The sequence below is a fragment of the Musca domestica genome, unplaced genomic scaffold (genome assembly GCF_030504385.1).
Source record: "Musca domestica strain aabys unplaced genomic scaffold, Musca_domestica.polishedcontigs.V.1.1 3, whole genome shotgun sequence".
Taxonomy (NCBI): domain Eukaryota; kingdom Metazoa; phylum Arthropoda; class Insecta; order Diptera; family Muscidae; genus Musca; species Musca domestica.
In genome coordinates, this window is record NW_026712299.1 from 24,675,793 (window position 1) to 24,689,469 (window position 13,677).

The following is a 13,677-nucleotide window of genomic DNA, read 5'->3' on the forward strand; positions in this document are numbered from 1 at the left end:
CAATACACTATTATATGTAGCCATACAAAGATGCGGACCCTTTACGAACTCCAAATACCAAATTTGAAACAATACCGGTGAAATGTGTTATATGGGGATAAGCAGACGAATGTGGGATAGAAAGTTCTTAATAAAGATACTTTAAAATCATCGGCTAAGGAAGCAAGAAGACTTAAACATTTGATGCAGAGTTTACATTAGTTATGTTCCTGATGGTAGGGATATTTTTGCAAAACTTCCCACCCCTCATATTGGTATGGCCATCCAAAAACCTGATTAAATTTTCAAGGTTCGAACCAGCCGAACATAACATTTCTATTTAATGGTGTGTTAAATGATTTTTTCGAGTAGGTGCAAACGAAATGCCGAATTTAACATACTCTCCAAAGTATTATAGAATGTAAGCGGTACGTCAGGCTATAGTCAGCCGACCCCGGGTGAAACTTTAATATCCCCCACCATTTGAAATCAACTTGCGAAATTTCAAATAAGTCCGTTGAAAAATGCTACTAAAATAATAAGAATAGAGGGTGGTGAAATGTTATGAGGCCAGTATATCTAATTATCTGGCAGAGAAGGCTATCCATATTGTGAACTCCAAATTCCATTTTTAAGATAATTCCGTTGAAAAATGTGGCTAACCTCGGTAAAATACCGAATATAGGAAGATATCATTATAAGTAGCCATACGAAGATGCGGACCCATTACGAACTCCAAATTTGAACAATGCCGGTGAAATGTGTAATATGGGGATAAGCAGACAAAAATGGGATAGAAAGTTCATGGAAACATCATCAACAAATAATACTCAAAACATAAATGTTTTTCCCTTCAGCAAAAATTTTGAGTAGGTTTTAACTCAATTCCGGTCTTAAGGAGATAGAAGCCCTTCTTGCCAAAACTATCCATCAACAAGTAGGAAGCAAGAAGACTTAGACATTTGACACAGGGTTTACATCAGTCAGGTTCCTAGTTGTAGGGAAATCTTAGAAACACTTCCAACCCCTCATTTTGGTATGGCTATCCAAAAATATGATTTCAGTTTCAAGGTTCGAACCAGCCGAACTTAACATTTCTATTCGTTTACATTAAATGTTTTCCGATATCACTAGATTGATTAATTTTCTTTTAAGTTGGATATAATTCTAAGCTTTTTATTTAAACATCTTGATTTTGCAGGATTTTTTTTTTTTGTTTGTTTTATATTTTATGTGGGTGTATGTATGCATTATGCAAAGGGGGTGTGTAGCAGTATCTTTATATGTATGTATCTATATATATAATATAACATTAAAAATCTATTTCAAAACGGTTTCTCCTTCATTGTTATCTTTGTTTGTTATATTTTTGTGGTCATTAAAGATAGTAATAATAGATTTTGGAACTAATTACATAGCTTAATTCACATATAACTTGATTTAATTGATTTGAAAATGAAAATAAAACAAAAAATTAAATGTCGGTGTCTAAATGACAACTGGGCGGGGAAGATGAAGGCTAACGGTTTTAGTCATGTCTGTCGAGAATTCAAATCAAAAATTTAAATTAAAAAGAGAAGTTGTAAAGGTAGAATATTTTCAATTTTTACAAAAAACAAATATTGAAATTGTATTCTTCCTTGTTAGAAATCATAAAGGGTACTTAAACTATATATTTAAGTTAATGATAATTATAGTAATAACAACAATGTTATTAAGAAGTTTCTGAGGACCCTAATTACTAACGAATGAGGGAAAATAAGTTTAATTATTGTTTAATTTTGTAAAAGTGTTTTTCTTTGTTATACAAATTGCTTCATCATTTTGCATTTTTTTGCTGTCCTAAAATTTAAAAGGTTACTTTACACATTTAATTGTTGGTTTTTTTATTGTATAAATCTAAAATGTCCTACTAATTTGGAATTGTATTAAAATGTGTGTTCCTGGAGAGAAATTCCGCGAAAAAAAACTTATTTTCCCCCGATATAACTATACTTGTGTTAATAATATTGATTTTTGTATTTATTCTATGTACAGATTGTTAGAAATTCATAACTTTTGTTTCCAGTTTAAACAGTTAATTTATCACTTATTACTACTATATTAGTAAGTTTAAATTACGTTTTGTGAATTTAAATCCAATTATTTTTTCCACGAAATTTGCCGCGGAATCCCTGTCCGGGACTGCCGCGCATCATCATCGGGCTACCGGCTCCTCGATTACCTCGCCCACGATTGAAAAACGGCGAACCACCACCCATGCTACCGCCTCGTGGAGGTCTGGGGAAATTACGAAATTGATTTTGTGGCGAACCATCCCAAGCGCCACGTCCACGTCCAATTGTTCCTGGAGCGAAACCACCACGTGCCGGACTGCCACTAGGGACAGCAAATGGATTGTTATCGTTGCCCGCCACACCACCATATGGGAATTGCATACCATACGGCGGTCTAGGTGGTGGTGGCACACCATGTGTTCCACCGGTCAGACCTCCACGGTTATTTTGCCATGACATGGCAGACATTTGTTGAGACCAATCTTGACAATCCCAATTGGTTTGAGGATCATATTCAGCCGGCGTTTCGAGTAGCGGTGGTCTTTGATATGGTAAACCATCCGTTGTTTCACCTGCTTCCGTATCTCCACCATTTGTTTCACCGCTTCCGGCGATATCCTTATTATTTTCAGCCGATTGTTCTGCCATTTGTTCATTTACCTCTGTTGTGCGTAAAATAATGGAAGGTATATTGAAAATATAAGTTTTGTTTTCAATTATTCTTTGTTTCCTAAATTTGTATTTAATTATTTGTAGCAATAAGGGGGTTTGTGGGTTGTTTGCTCACGCCAAGATTTTTTTTAAATTATGTTCGAAATCAACGATAGGAATAAAACTTTTGAGGTTTGAGAATCGTTAAACGTTTTCCATGAGACATATATCTTAAAATATTCTTAAAAAGAAATATAAATGGTCGGTTCCAGAACTGCAAGAATGTGAAAGTTTTTACTTTGACAACCGATTTTCCCTTTATGATATCGATAAATATAGCAAAAATAGCAGATTCTTGCAGGTTCTGGAACAGAGCAAAAGCTGCTTGGTTTTAGAAAGGAAATCCCCTTTCTCAGATATTTAAAAATAAATATTTTGTAAACAAAACAAACACTCAATTCCCCGATGACGTGAAATGGCTTCTTTCGCTTGGAGAGAAATTTGGACTTCCAACAACAAAATCACAATTCCCACTATTTAAACTAATAGCAGACGGCGAAGACGTAATACAAACATGGAATGACAAAGAACAACAAGAAATGATGAGGACAAAGTTCACAACAATGATAGACACACATATGAATAAGATGAAAGAGAGTGAACGAGATAAATTTATCAACAGCACAGTGGGCCGCACCAAAACTTTTTTGAAACAAAATAAAAATATATTAATTTTAAATGCTGACAAAGGAAATGTTACGGTTGCAATGGACATTAATGACTACAAACAGAGGATGAACAGTATTATTTCAGATATGATGACATATCAACGGGTGAACAAAGATCCAACAACAGGTTTGATAAAAAAGAATAATGAACTGGTGGAGGAGCTATACAAAAACAACATTATTACGACAATGGAAAGGAAAAAACTCAGAAGTGACGTGGCTACAGCTCCAAGATTGTATGGACTACCAAAAATCCACAAGGTAGATTTCCCGTTACGCCCGATCTGTTCTTCAATCAATTCTCCGTCGGAAGAACTGTGCAAATATGTGGTTAAAATTTTAAAAAATCTTACCAAATTCTCCAAATATAACGTTCAAGACTCAATGGCGTTCAAAAACAAAGTTAAAAATATGACGATTAAAGAAAATGACAGGATGGTTTCGTTTGACGTAGTATCACTCTTCCCAAGCATACCGATAGATCTTGGTATTCGAATAATCGACGAAAGGTGGGAAGAACTAAAAGAATACACAAATATGACAAAGGGCCTATTTTTAAGTATTCTAAAATTTTGCATTAAAGACAACCGATATTTCAAATACGACGACAAGATATATAAACAAAAGAAAGGACTGCCAATGGGTTCACCAGCTTCTCCAGTTGTGGCGGATATAGTCATGGAGAAACTCTTAGACACCTGCATGGAAAAACTGACAACAAAACCCAAAATATTAACGAAATACGTGGACGATCTTTTTGTGATAACTGGGGAAGATGCAATCAATGATACATTGAATATACTTAACAGTTTCAGCAACAATATCAAATTCACCATGGAGGATGAAATGAATGGATGTTTACCATATCTAGACACAATAATATATAGAAATAAGGACAAATTAGAATTAGACTGGTATCAGAAACCCACGGCATCGGGAAGAATTATAAATTTCTTTTCGAAACATCCCAAGCAAATGATTATAAACACTGCAAAAAATTTAGTACATAGAGTAATGAGCATTAGTGACGAGAAATTCCATAACAAGAACAAACACAAAATCCGAGATATTCTAACAAACAACAATTTTCCAATAAGAATAATAAATAGATTAATAGGACGACGGAATACTACTAGAGAAACCCAAAAAGATGAAAAGATATATAAATCTATGATTTACGTACCAAATTTATCAGAACGATTCCAGAACTCAAATTTATATGACAAGAACAAATATATAATAGCCCAGAAAAACAACAACACTCTCAAAAAGCTATTTAGCCATACAAAAGACAAAATACAAAATCCTGATAAACACAATGTGATATACCAAATACAATGCGATGGCAACCCTAACGAAAAATGTGGGAAATATTATGTTGGTACCACAAAAAATAAATTGAAAACTAGACTATCAGCCCATAAGTCTGATTTAAAAATGAGAAACCAAAATTACACACAAAAAACAGCGCTTGCGGAACACTGTATATCAAGCAACCATCAGCCAAACCTTGAACAAGTAAAAATACTGCAAACGGAAAACCATTACCACAGAAGACTCACATTAGAAATGTTACACATCAACAATCTACACACAACAGAGAGAATAAATTTTAAGAGCGACACAGATAACGCAGCTTATTGCTATAGGCATTTGACACAAAAGAAGAGATCGTGCAATATGTAAACAAAATCAGTGCAATATTAACAGCCGACGATGATAGTGCATTCTATCGTAGTTATTAAGTTAACTTGACGATTATTGTTTACAAGTAAGCGATTTTTGTGTAATAACATTGTGTTTGTTTCTATTTTTAATAAATGCTGTGATAGTAATATTAAGAATATTATATTATCTTGTAGATCCCCTGAAGATGCAATTTATACAATTGCGAAATATCGGAGATCAAAAATGAAATAAAATAAAAAACTGGCCTAAAGCTCAAAAAAACTCATATTATTAAAAAAAAAAACATAATTATAACTTTTAGAATTCTCTCTAAAGGGAATTAATAAGCCACGCCTTTCTAGTCTGTTCTTGAAACAAATATTTTTAAAAACTTCTCAATTAGTTGTCCAAATTGTTCTTTAAAATTAAAAAAATTAAATTGAAAAAAATTACTAAATATTCAATATATAAAATCTTTCACGCCGACTTTGTGAGGATCTATTTCAGTCCCTGATTTAATCCGTTACCAGTCGAGTGCTTCGACATTGTATGTGTTGACGGATGTGGAACGCACTTCGTATACAATCTACACAAACAACCCACATTATAAGATACATAATGTAAAAAATGCTAGAATTTGTGAAACATAAAATTTAAATAACAAACGAAAAGAACGCTTAATTGTAACGAAGGAGATATCAACTGAAAAATAAGTAATAAAATTAAAAAACAAAAGTAGTAAGCAAACCTCTAAATATATCATCAAGATCCTCATCAGACATATCCATATCAACCACCATGTCTGTTGGATCATAACCACTCGTACCTCCACCGTCTCCTTCGGTTTTTTGTTGCTGTTGTAAACCTGCTACATCATTCTGGGATTCTTTTGTGGGGCCTTTAAATAAATATCATATTGTAGATACAAAAAATTATTTTTAAAATCAATTATGCAGTCTGGACTTACTTTCATGCTTTTCGGCAGATATTTTGGAAATCTTCAATATGAAACAAATTAAAAAAACAGAAAAACAGTTATTGGTTAGCAAATTTTAAATGTACTATGTATGACATACATTTCCAGACTCGTCAGCTGATACCGATGATATTGAGGATGTATCATTAAAAGCTGCAGGCAGTATTGTAGTTTCAATTGTTTTAATAGCTTGCCCAAGTATACGGTAATCAACATCGCTAGTTGCCTACAATGAAAAAGTTATTGTATCATTCTGGGTCTCATTAAGACAAGTAAACTTACCTCATTGCTAGATTGATACCAGGATTTCTTATCGTTGTCATTTGCACCCGGTGAACCAGTTAATGATATTAGATTTCGATGATCAATATCCAATTGACGGGTTTTTTCTAAAACGAAAACAGAAGTTGGAAATAAAAATTGTAAAGCAATTCTAGACGGATTAACAAATCAAACATGTATATTAAGGTTTTCTAAAAAAGAAGGAGGAAACAATACACAAGTAGTAGAATTTCACATAAATTATTTCAGCAATTAGCACATTATGTTATGTAAAGGAGAGTACAATGCTATCCGTCTAATCCTACCTAGCTGGATAGGCATTACATTTTCTGCTCCCACATTACTTCATAACATAACAAAGCAATACATGTCTCATAAGATATTAAAATAGCCTCAAAATAACTAACCTTTACTCAATCCCAATTTAGGACCAATACCAAAAGCGGGTAAATGTAGCTGGCGATGATCAACATCTTGAGCTGATGACAAGCTCCCATCATGTTCTGTATATTCTAAGGTAGCTGAACTGGCATTATGGGCATCTACATCGAAATGAGGCGGTGAAAGCGGCGTATCTATCGGCGTATTACCATATGATGATGTCGATGCACTTGAACTGTCCATTGCATTGTTCCACGGCATACCCATATCCCAGCCAGAATTAAAACTAGAACCATTACCATTTTCTGTACTATCAATTGATCCCATTGATGGTGGCATTGGTGGTGGTGGCATAAGCGGTTGTGGTATAACTTGAGAATTTGCACCCGGCACTCCACCTCTACCGACAGGAGGGCCATTATTCGTTAACGGTATTCGACTGTAGGCATTCGGATCATAACTTTCATTGCTGTTATATGTACGTGCATTCATTGGCGCATAACCGGAATTCATGGTCGGATGTAGGCTATTTTGCATCATATTGCTGCCTCCAAACATTGGAGGATTTGGAGGTGGTGGTAAAACATCATTATATTGTTGAGATGATCGTGCCAAAGATGTGTAACCACCAGATGGCACCGGCATGGGATTTAAACCTGGTATCATTACATTATCATTTCCGGGATAAGCACTTATCGATTCAGGTTTATAATATTCGGTAGTAGAATTGAAGCTTTCATCATCAGATCTTGAACCAATAACTTCAATCGGTTGACCTTAAATAAATTAATATTTATACAAGTTATTTAAGTTTTTTACAAACGAATGAGTAACATACTTGAGGTTTTAGATGAGGTTTCATCAGACTTAAAATCGTTTATATCAAAAGGCAAATTTCCATCCAAATAGCTGCTATAGCCATTCATGTTTTTGAAAAAACTCTGAAATATTTGGGAAAACATGTTAGGGAATTTTTTATCTTATAATCTTTTTTAAGGTTACCATTGATATCGGTGATTGATCATCTGGTAGTTGTAAATCTGCATCTGGTTCTGGCGATGGTGCATTTATGTCTGGTGAAGGTATGGGACTCGGTAAAGTTGGTGTTATTTCATCTAGTTTCTTTTTAACCAATTTAATGCGACTGCCAAAATTCTTATAGGCCTGAAAAGAGCGTCCATTAAATTCCCATTCTATAGATATTGAAATATTGAATACTTACACTAACAACAACTTTCACTTCTCCCCTTTGATTGGCATAAAACTTAACAGCCGTGTCCAAATTGGCCAAAACATTTTTGCGACTTTTTATTTCAGCTTGTAGATTTTTATTAAATGCCTCTATATAGGCAGCATAACGTTCTAACTCCTTTTCGACGTCATCTGAATGACTTTTATCTTTTAAATGTTGTTTGATATTCTCTATATCACAATTGGGTGCTTTTGGCATTTTCTTAAAGCTTTTATCGGTTAACTCTGACAGTTCCACACATTCTCGAATGCTTGTGATGAGACTGGCATTTTGAAAGTCCTCCGAATCAGCAATGGTTGAGTGGGTTTTCTTTGGCGGTGCTATATTCAATAGACCACATAGGTCTGTGAGAAATTCCTCATTGTAGATTTCACGTTGTTCCCAAATACTAAAGATTCGAAGGATTTTATTTTTGACTTTTTCATCTCTGCAAAGAAAAAACGTTTCAATAATAAAAGGTAATAAAACGAAACACATGTTCTTACCTAACCATTGTCGTTGCCTTTTGTAGAGCCGTGGCCCAACTTTCAACAAATTCCAAGCGTTTTCGTTTACTGTACTGAATGACATCGTTGGCTAGATAGAATAAAACTAAACGATGTTCGACGCGAACTGTAAGACAAGATAAGATGTCAAAAGCATTTCGAATTGAAGATTTTAATGCAAAGGTCAAATAAAACGAGCCTTATGTTGAGAAATTTTCGCAGTTTACCTATTTGGTATAAAAAATATTAAATTATTAGATACTCTGTTTATTAATTTCGCAGACAATGATGTTGCTATTCACTTCGTTGATACACAATTCACAAAAATCAATATCAATAAGGAGGTCCGCCATTTCAAATTTCCTGTTAACATCATGCCCATATTTCTAATAAAGGCAACGAGAAACTAATGGTAGAAGCAAGAGTATAAAAAGGGAAAAAACCACCGTGTTTCAAAATAGGAGAATGTGGAAGATTTAGATCATTTCCTTATAAAAAACTGGCGTTTTAAAGAGATGTTCCTTTTTTAACCAAAAGGTCAGAAGAACAAAACCTCAAAGTTTCGCTGCAGTAACTGGCACAGTTGGAGACATCCCAACCATTATATGGTGGGTGAAATTCTCCAAGTCAAACGTTTAGGGAAGGACCTGCAAAATCTAGAGCGGGAGGTACCAAGATATAAGTGAGACTCTCTTCAGCAACAAAGAAAGCTAAAAACATCGGCTGCTTAGACAAATCAAAGTAGTTTTGGCTTAATTACTTTTAGCATTTAGTGGTTGTCTTAAGATAGTCTGAAAGGATACGAAGTGCATTGTACGAAGAAGAAGTACGTACCGATTAACCTCTCCAGTTATCTAATAAAAATCCGATACTTTGGAATTAGATCCACAAAAACGTCCTTGAAAGATATCGTTACACAGAAAGAAATTGCGGAATGGATTGAAAGAATGCTGAAGAACAGAGTTATCAACTCTAGCAATGGAGAAGGCTTCGCAAGGAAGTTCACGTGTTTGATAAAGCTCAAAGTGTTTGATAAAATTAGATAACGTAGGATGACGTTGTCAGAAATTACTGTCACTCTGGTCTCATTGCAAGAAGGTTACAAATTTGCCACCAATCTGGTATATTGTGGAATTGCAACTCTCTAGGGAAGACATTGGGGTGGTAGTACGTATCCAGCAATTACGATAGGAAATAAACACTGTACAAGTAGTGATATGATTACACTATTCTATGTAAAGTGAGGTTCAGACCTGGTTCTATAGCTCTGTGGTACCTCGCTTAATAACAGATGGATGTCTGGATCGGCGATAGGTAACAGAAACATAGGAGCATCGGGTGCTTATAAATCAAAACTAACCAACGATATTTAAGGAAATCTTTTGAAATATAAATGAATTTGGGTATAATCTGGATATCCAAGTTGAACTAACAATAATTTGAACATGCATCGAAAGCGTCGATTTGATACTTTTGAAGGCAGTCATTTGTAAGTATTTTCTTAGCAGAATCACTGTTAGCACTTTAAACCTACAATCGCCTAAAAATATGCTCAAACATTTCTGTGAATAAAGTGAGCTTTTGTTCTTAATGTTTGTGTTCGAAAATTCGCAAAAACAGTTTCTCGTGGGGTTCCATTCCATGGAAAACTGTAGGTGTTATCTGTTGGAGACCACTAGCTCATTAAAGGACGGATCTATTATATTGTGCACATCAAAAATATCACTTCAACTATGTTCCACTGTATGCCGATAGGTCATGGAGGCGTTCATATTTTACCGGTAAACTCAAAATTATATCGCGATCTCCCCACTTCAGTAAGGCGTTCTTTTTTTGTAAATAAAAACAAACACTTTTTATGGCTGTTTCTGCCAATCTTCGCCTCCGCTTTACAAACACACATACACAACGACACATATATAGCCACAACATACCTCTTTTGAAAACATTTAGCCAACAGGCAACGATTTTCTTGTGATGTGCACGCTGTTTTAAACACCACGCTGACATTTGCTGTATACCATCCTGTGTATCTTTGAGGCCTTCCAAACGCGTTTCGAACAGTTCCACATCGAATTCCTCCGATGTGCTGTTAGAAGCCATAGCTTTTCGCTAAAAACAAAAACCTTAGCGAATTTGATTTCTGCTAAAAAAAAACTTCACACAATCTTCTTTGCCTTTTTATGTTTGTTGTTAGAGGCGATGGACGACTATAGAACGTTTCTTGGCCGACAAACATTCAATTTACGGCACAATTTCGTTTCACTTTCGGTAACTCGATACGTTAAACGATTGTCGCAAACTCATAATATGTTTTTGGGGAAAATTTTTTTATAAAAATGCATTTTATTATGCAAATTTTAGTAAAAATAAGCGCGGAAGCTAGTATTTTAAGTTTTCTTCACTTCTTATCTTCTTCTTCTTTTTCAGACTAGAGATATATAGTTTGTGTGTGAAGCAATTGAGTTAAACGATTCACCGGAGAGAGCACCTGAACCAGTTCAATTAGAGTTACACCTTTCTGCATATAAAGCAACGTTTATACTATAGCCCTTTTTATGTTATAACTAATGGAACACCCAAAAATTTAGAAAATTGTTAAATTGTTGTTGTTTATTATGCACGCGTTACCCAAAACAAATTTGAAAGGTCGAATTCATGGCCTGTATAATATCGGACAGGAAGATTTCTTTTGACAGCAATGTAACATTATAAAAATAAGTTTTTACTCCATTGTGATTTGACTTTCGTTGAGTTTTAAATCACAATAAGTACAGTGACAACAAACTTATTTGCCAGATAGGGTTGCTGGCCGTCCGCATAAAGGAATTTTTTGTATCTGTTTTGGGTTTTACTGCTAGAATTTTCAGAGACAGGAATAAATTAAAGAACAAAGAGAAGATTGACGCAAAGAAAGAATACATGCTCTGCATTTTCACATCTCTGCATTTTTTGTAATATACCTTGCCAAATTTCAATGCATAAAAAACTGTTCCCATCTCTGATTTTGTGTGTATACAATGGAGTTATGAATATGACTTTACCTTCTTGGTTCTACCAGGGAAAGAATATAAAGCTTAAAAAATAACTTGAATAAAAAATATTTCATTCATTTTATTACGACAGCAAAAATAAGTCGTATCCCTTGAAAAACTGTAGATTTTAAGTTGAATCAACAAAAACGAGAGTGGACTTTTCATTTTTGCTAATAAAACTTGAAAATCTTAAGGGGACGTTTATGTACAACATCTGTACTGGGGTTTACGTTGATAAGTATATACACAATAGAAAACAAACAATTAAAATACAGTAGAACTTCGATAATTCGTAAAAATTTGCTGGTCCTTGAATTACGAATTATCGAAGTTCTACTGTATTGTGATTGATAAATTTTCAATTATTAGGTAAATGTATTATAATGATCTGTTCCAGAATGTGCGAGAATGTAAAAATGTCACTACGATAATCGACAAGGGTTTTACATATGTGGGATCACTTTTATTATCCATGTGTATTTCGTGTGTATGTCAAAATTGCCATTTCACATACATTATGGGGCTAACAGTACGTTTACATATTGACGGATTAAACCACTGGATTTGGATTAAAATTGTCATATCTTTTATCAAAACTTCAAATAAATCCTCTGAAAATAGGTTAACCCTACAAAAAGTTCTAACATAAACATGGCATAATATGTTAGTTTCTTGTTTAGATTATATTCGGCCTTCGTTTATTGTCAAATTTATATTTTGAGATACTTCCTTAGATTGAGCGTACAATTTACATTTATTTCGAATACAATGTTTTGTAATTTTCAAGCGAGAGATTACCTTTTAAGTTGTTCCTTGGTTTTATCCCAATATGAAAATATGTGCTTCGATATCATAAAGAAAAAATCGGTTGTCGTCGCAATAATTTTTACATTTTTGCAGTTCTGGAGCAGAACAATTAATTTATTTTACAACTGAATTTGAAATTATTAAAAATTGTATTTTCTATGGCATAATTACAGAAGTTAGAAGAAAGCTAACTCATAAATGCATTTTTTTGGTGCCCCTATCCTGTCAAAACATATGCAGAGTTTGTATATGTATCTGTATGGATTGGCAAAAATTAAAACTATTTCAAATTTAGGTGCAACAGAAATGTATATTTTCGACCTTAAACAGTCCAATTTTCATATAAAACTGCATTGTTCTTCTATCGTAGATTTAATTTTGTGGAATAACCCCAACATATCTTTAATGTTTCGTAATTTTTCCGCAATATAAGAATTTTGTAAGATATAAAATTTTGAAAGAAAGAAAAAATATAAAATAAACAAAATCAATTGTTGTATATTTTAAAGTCGTTGCATATTGTTGTCAATTGTTGCATAAAGACTTCGGTACAGAGTTGTATTTTATATTACATTTTACATCTCTTGAGAAAATACTTTTAGTATTGAAAATGGAACTCCCGATATTCGGTATTTTGATGATTTTAGCTACATTGTTACCAATTTTTTTTAAGTTTCGCATTTGAATATTGTAATGGTCTATGACAAATGTCACCTTTGCAGGTCCATGTCGTCGTATAGACCCTAATATAACAGCTACATTCGGCATTTTTAAGATTTTATAATTATTTTTAACGGATTTTATTGTTTTTGAGAATTGCCAAATTCGTTCCAAATGCTGGGGGGTATTCAAAGTTCGGCTCGGCCGAACTCACAGCTTTTTTACATGTAACTATTGTGATATAGTTTAAGCGCCATTGATATGGCACTATGTGTTACAGCGAACGCCATCTTCATTTCAAATTAAATGTTATTCTTTGTTGCATTTAAAAAAATGTTGCATACTGATAGGCGTTAAGATAAATTATGAATAAATTTTCATCTAAAAATTCATTTTTTATGGTTTTGATGGAAATGGTCAAATGGCAATGCCTTTTCGGAATCATATATGTACATTGATATTATTCTCTCATCAGAAACAGTGGAGAATCACTGCGTGATTGCTGCAGTAGAACATTTAACCACCGGCAAACAACCCTCTTTAACAATTCCCAGATGCGACTTAACCACTAAAGCAAAAAACAAACCAAACAAAAATATACAAATGTACATTGTACACGACGACACGATTTTGCTCCCCTTTTTATGAAATTTAGCACATGGGTGGTGGTTGTGTTATTGGTTGGTGGGCATAAGGCCATGAGCAAAAGAACCCGA

At 33.9% G+C, this 13,677-nt stretch overlaps 2 protein-coding genes across 3 annotated transcripts; one reads left to right on the top strand and one right to left on the bottom strand.

Annotated features, from left to right (window-relative positions):
• Nucleotides 1-1,313: 1,313 nt before the first annotated feature.
• On the bottom strand, nt 1,314-10,902 carry LOC101895805 (regulation of nuclear pre-mRNA domain-containing protein 2). The gene is made up of 11 exons (XM_005191564.4): nt 10,394-10,902; nt 8,460-8,586; nt 7,945-8,401; nt 7,725-7,886; nt 7,561-7,663; nt 6,749-7,498; nt 6,342-6,448; nt 6,160-6,285; nt 6,051-6,081; nt 5,832-5,981; nt 1,314-2,698 (listed from the first exon to the last, which is right to left on the bottom strand). The coding sequence occupies exons 1-11, from the start codon at nt 10,560-10,562 to the stop codon at nt 2,112-2,114; spliced, it is 2,769 nt and encodes a 922-aa protein (XP_005191621.1). The 5' UTR covers nt 10,563-10,902; the 3' UTR covers nt 1,314-2,111.
• LOC131803368 (uncharacterized) lies at nt 2,705-5,369 on the top strand. Of its 2 annotated transcripts, none has more exons than XM_059124581.1 (2): nt 2,705-5,186; nt 5,258-5,369. In XM_059124581.1, the coding sequence occupies exon 1, from the start codon at nt 3,287-3,289 to the stop codon at nt 5,099-5,101; it is 1,815 nt and encodes a 604-aa protein (XP_058980564.1). In that variant the 5' UTR covers nt 2,705-3,286; the 3' UTR covers nt 5,102-5,186; nt 5,258-5,369. The 2 variants fall into 2 exon arrangements, with proteins under 2 accessions (XP_058980564.1, XP_058980563.1); XM_059124580.1 differs by having other exon boundaries at nt 2,707-5,186; nt 5,278-5,369.
• Nucleotides 10,903-13,677: the final 2,775 nt, after the last annotated feature.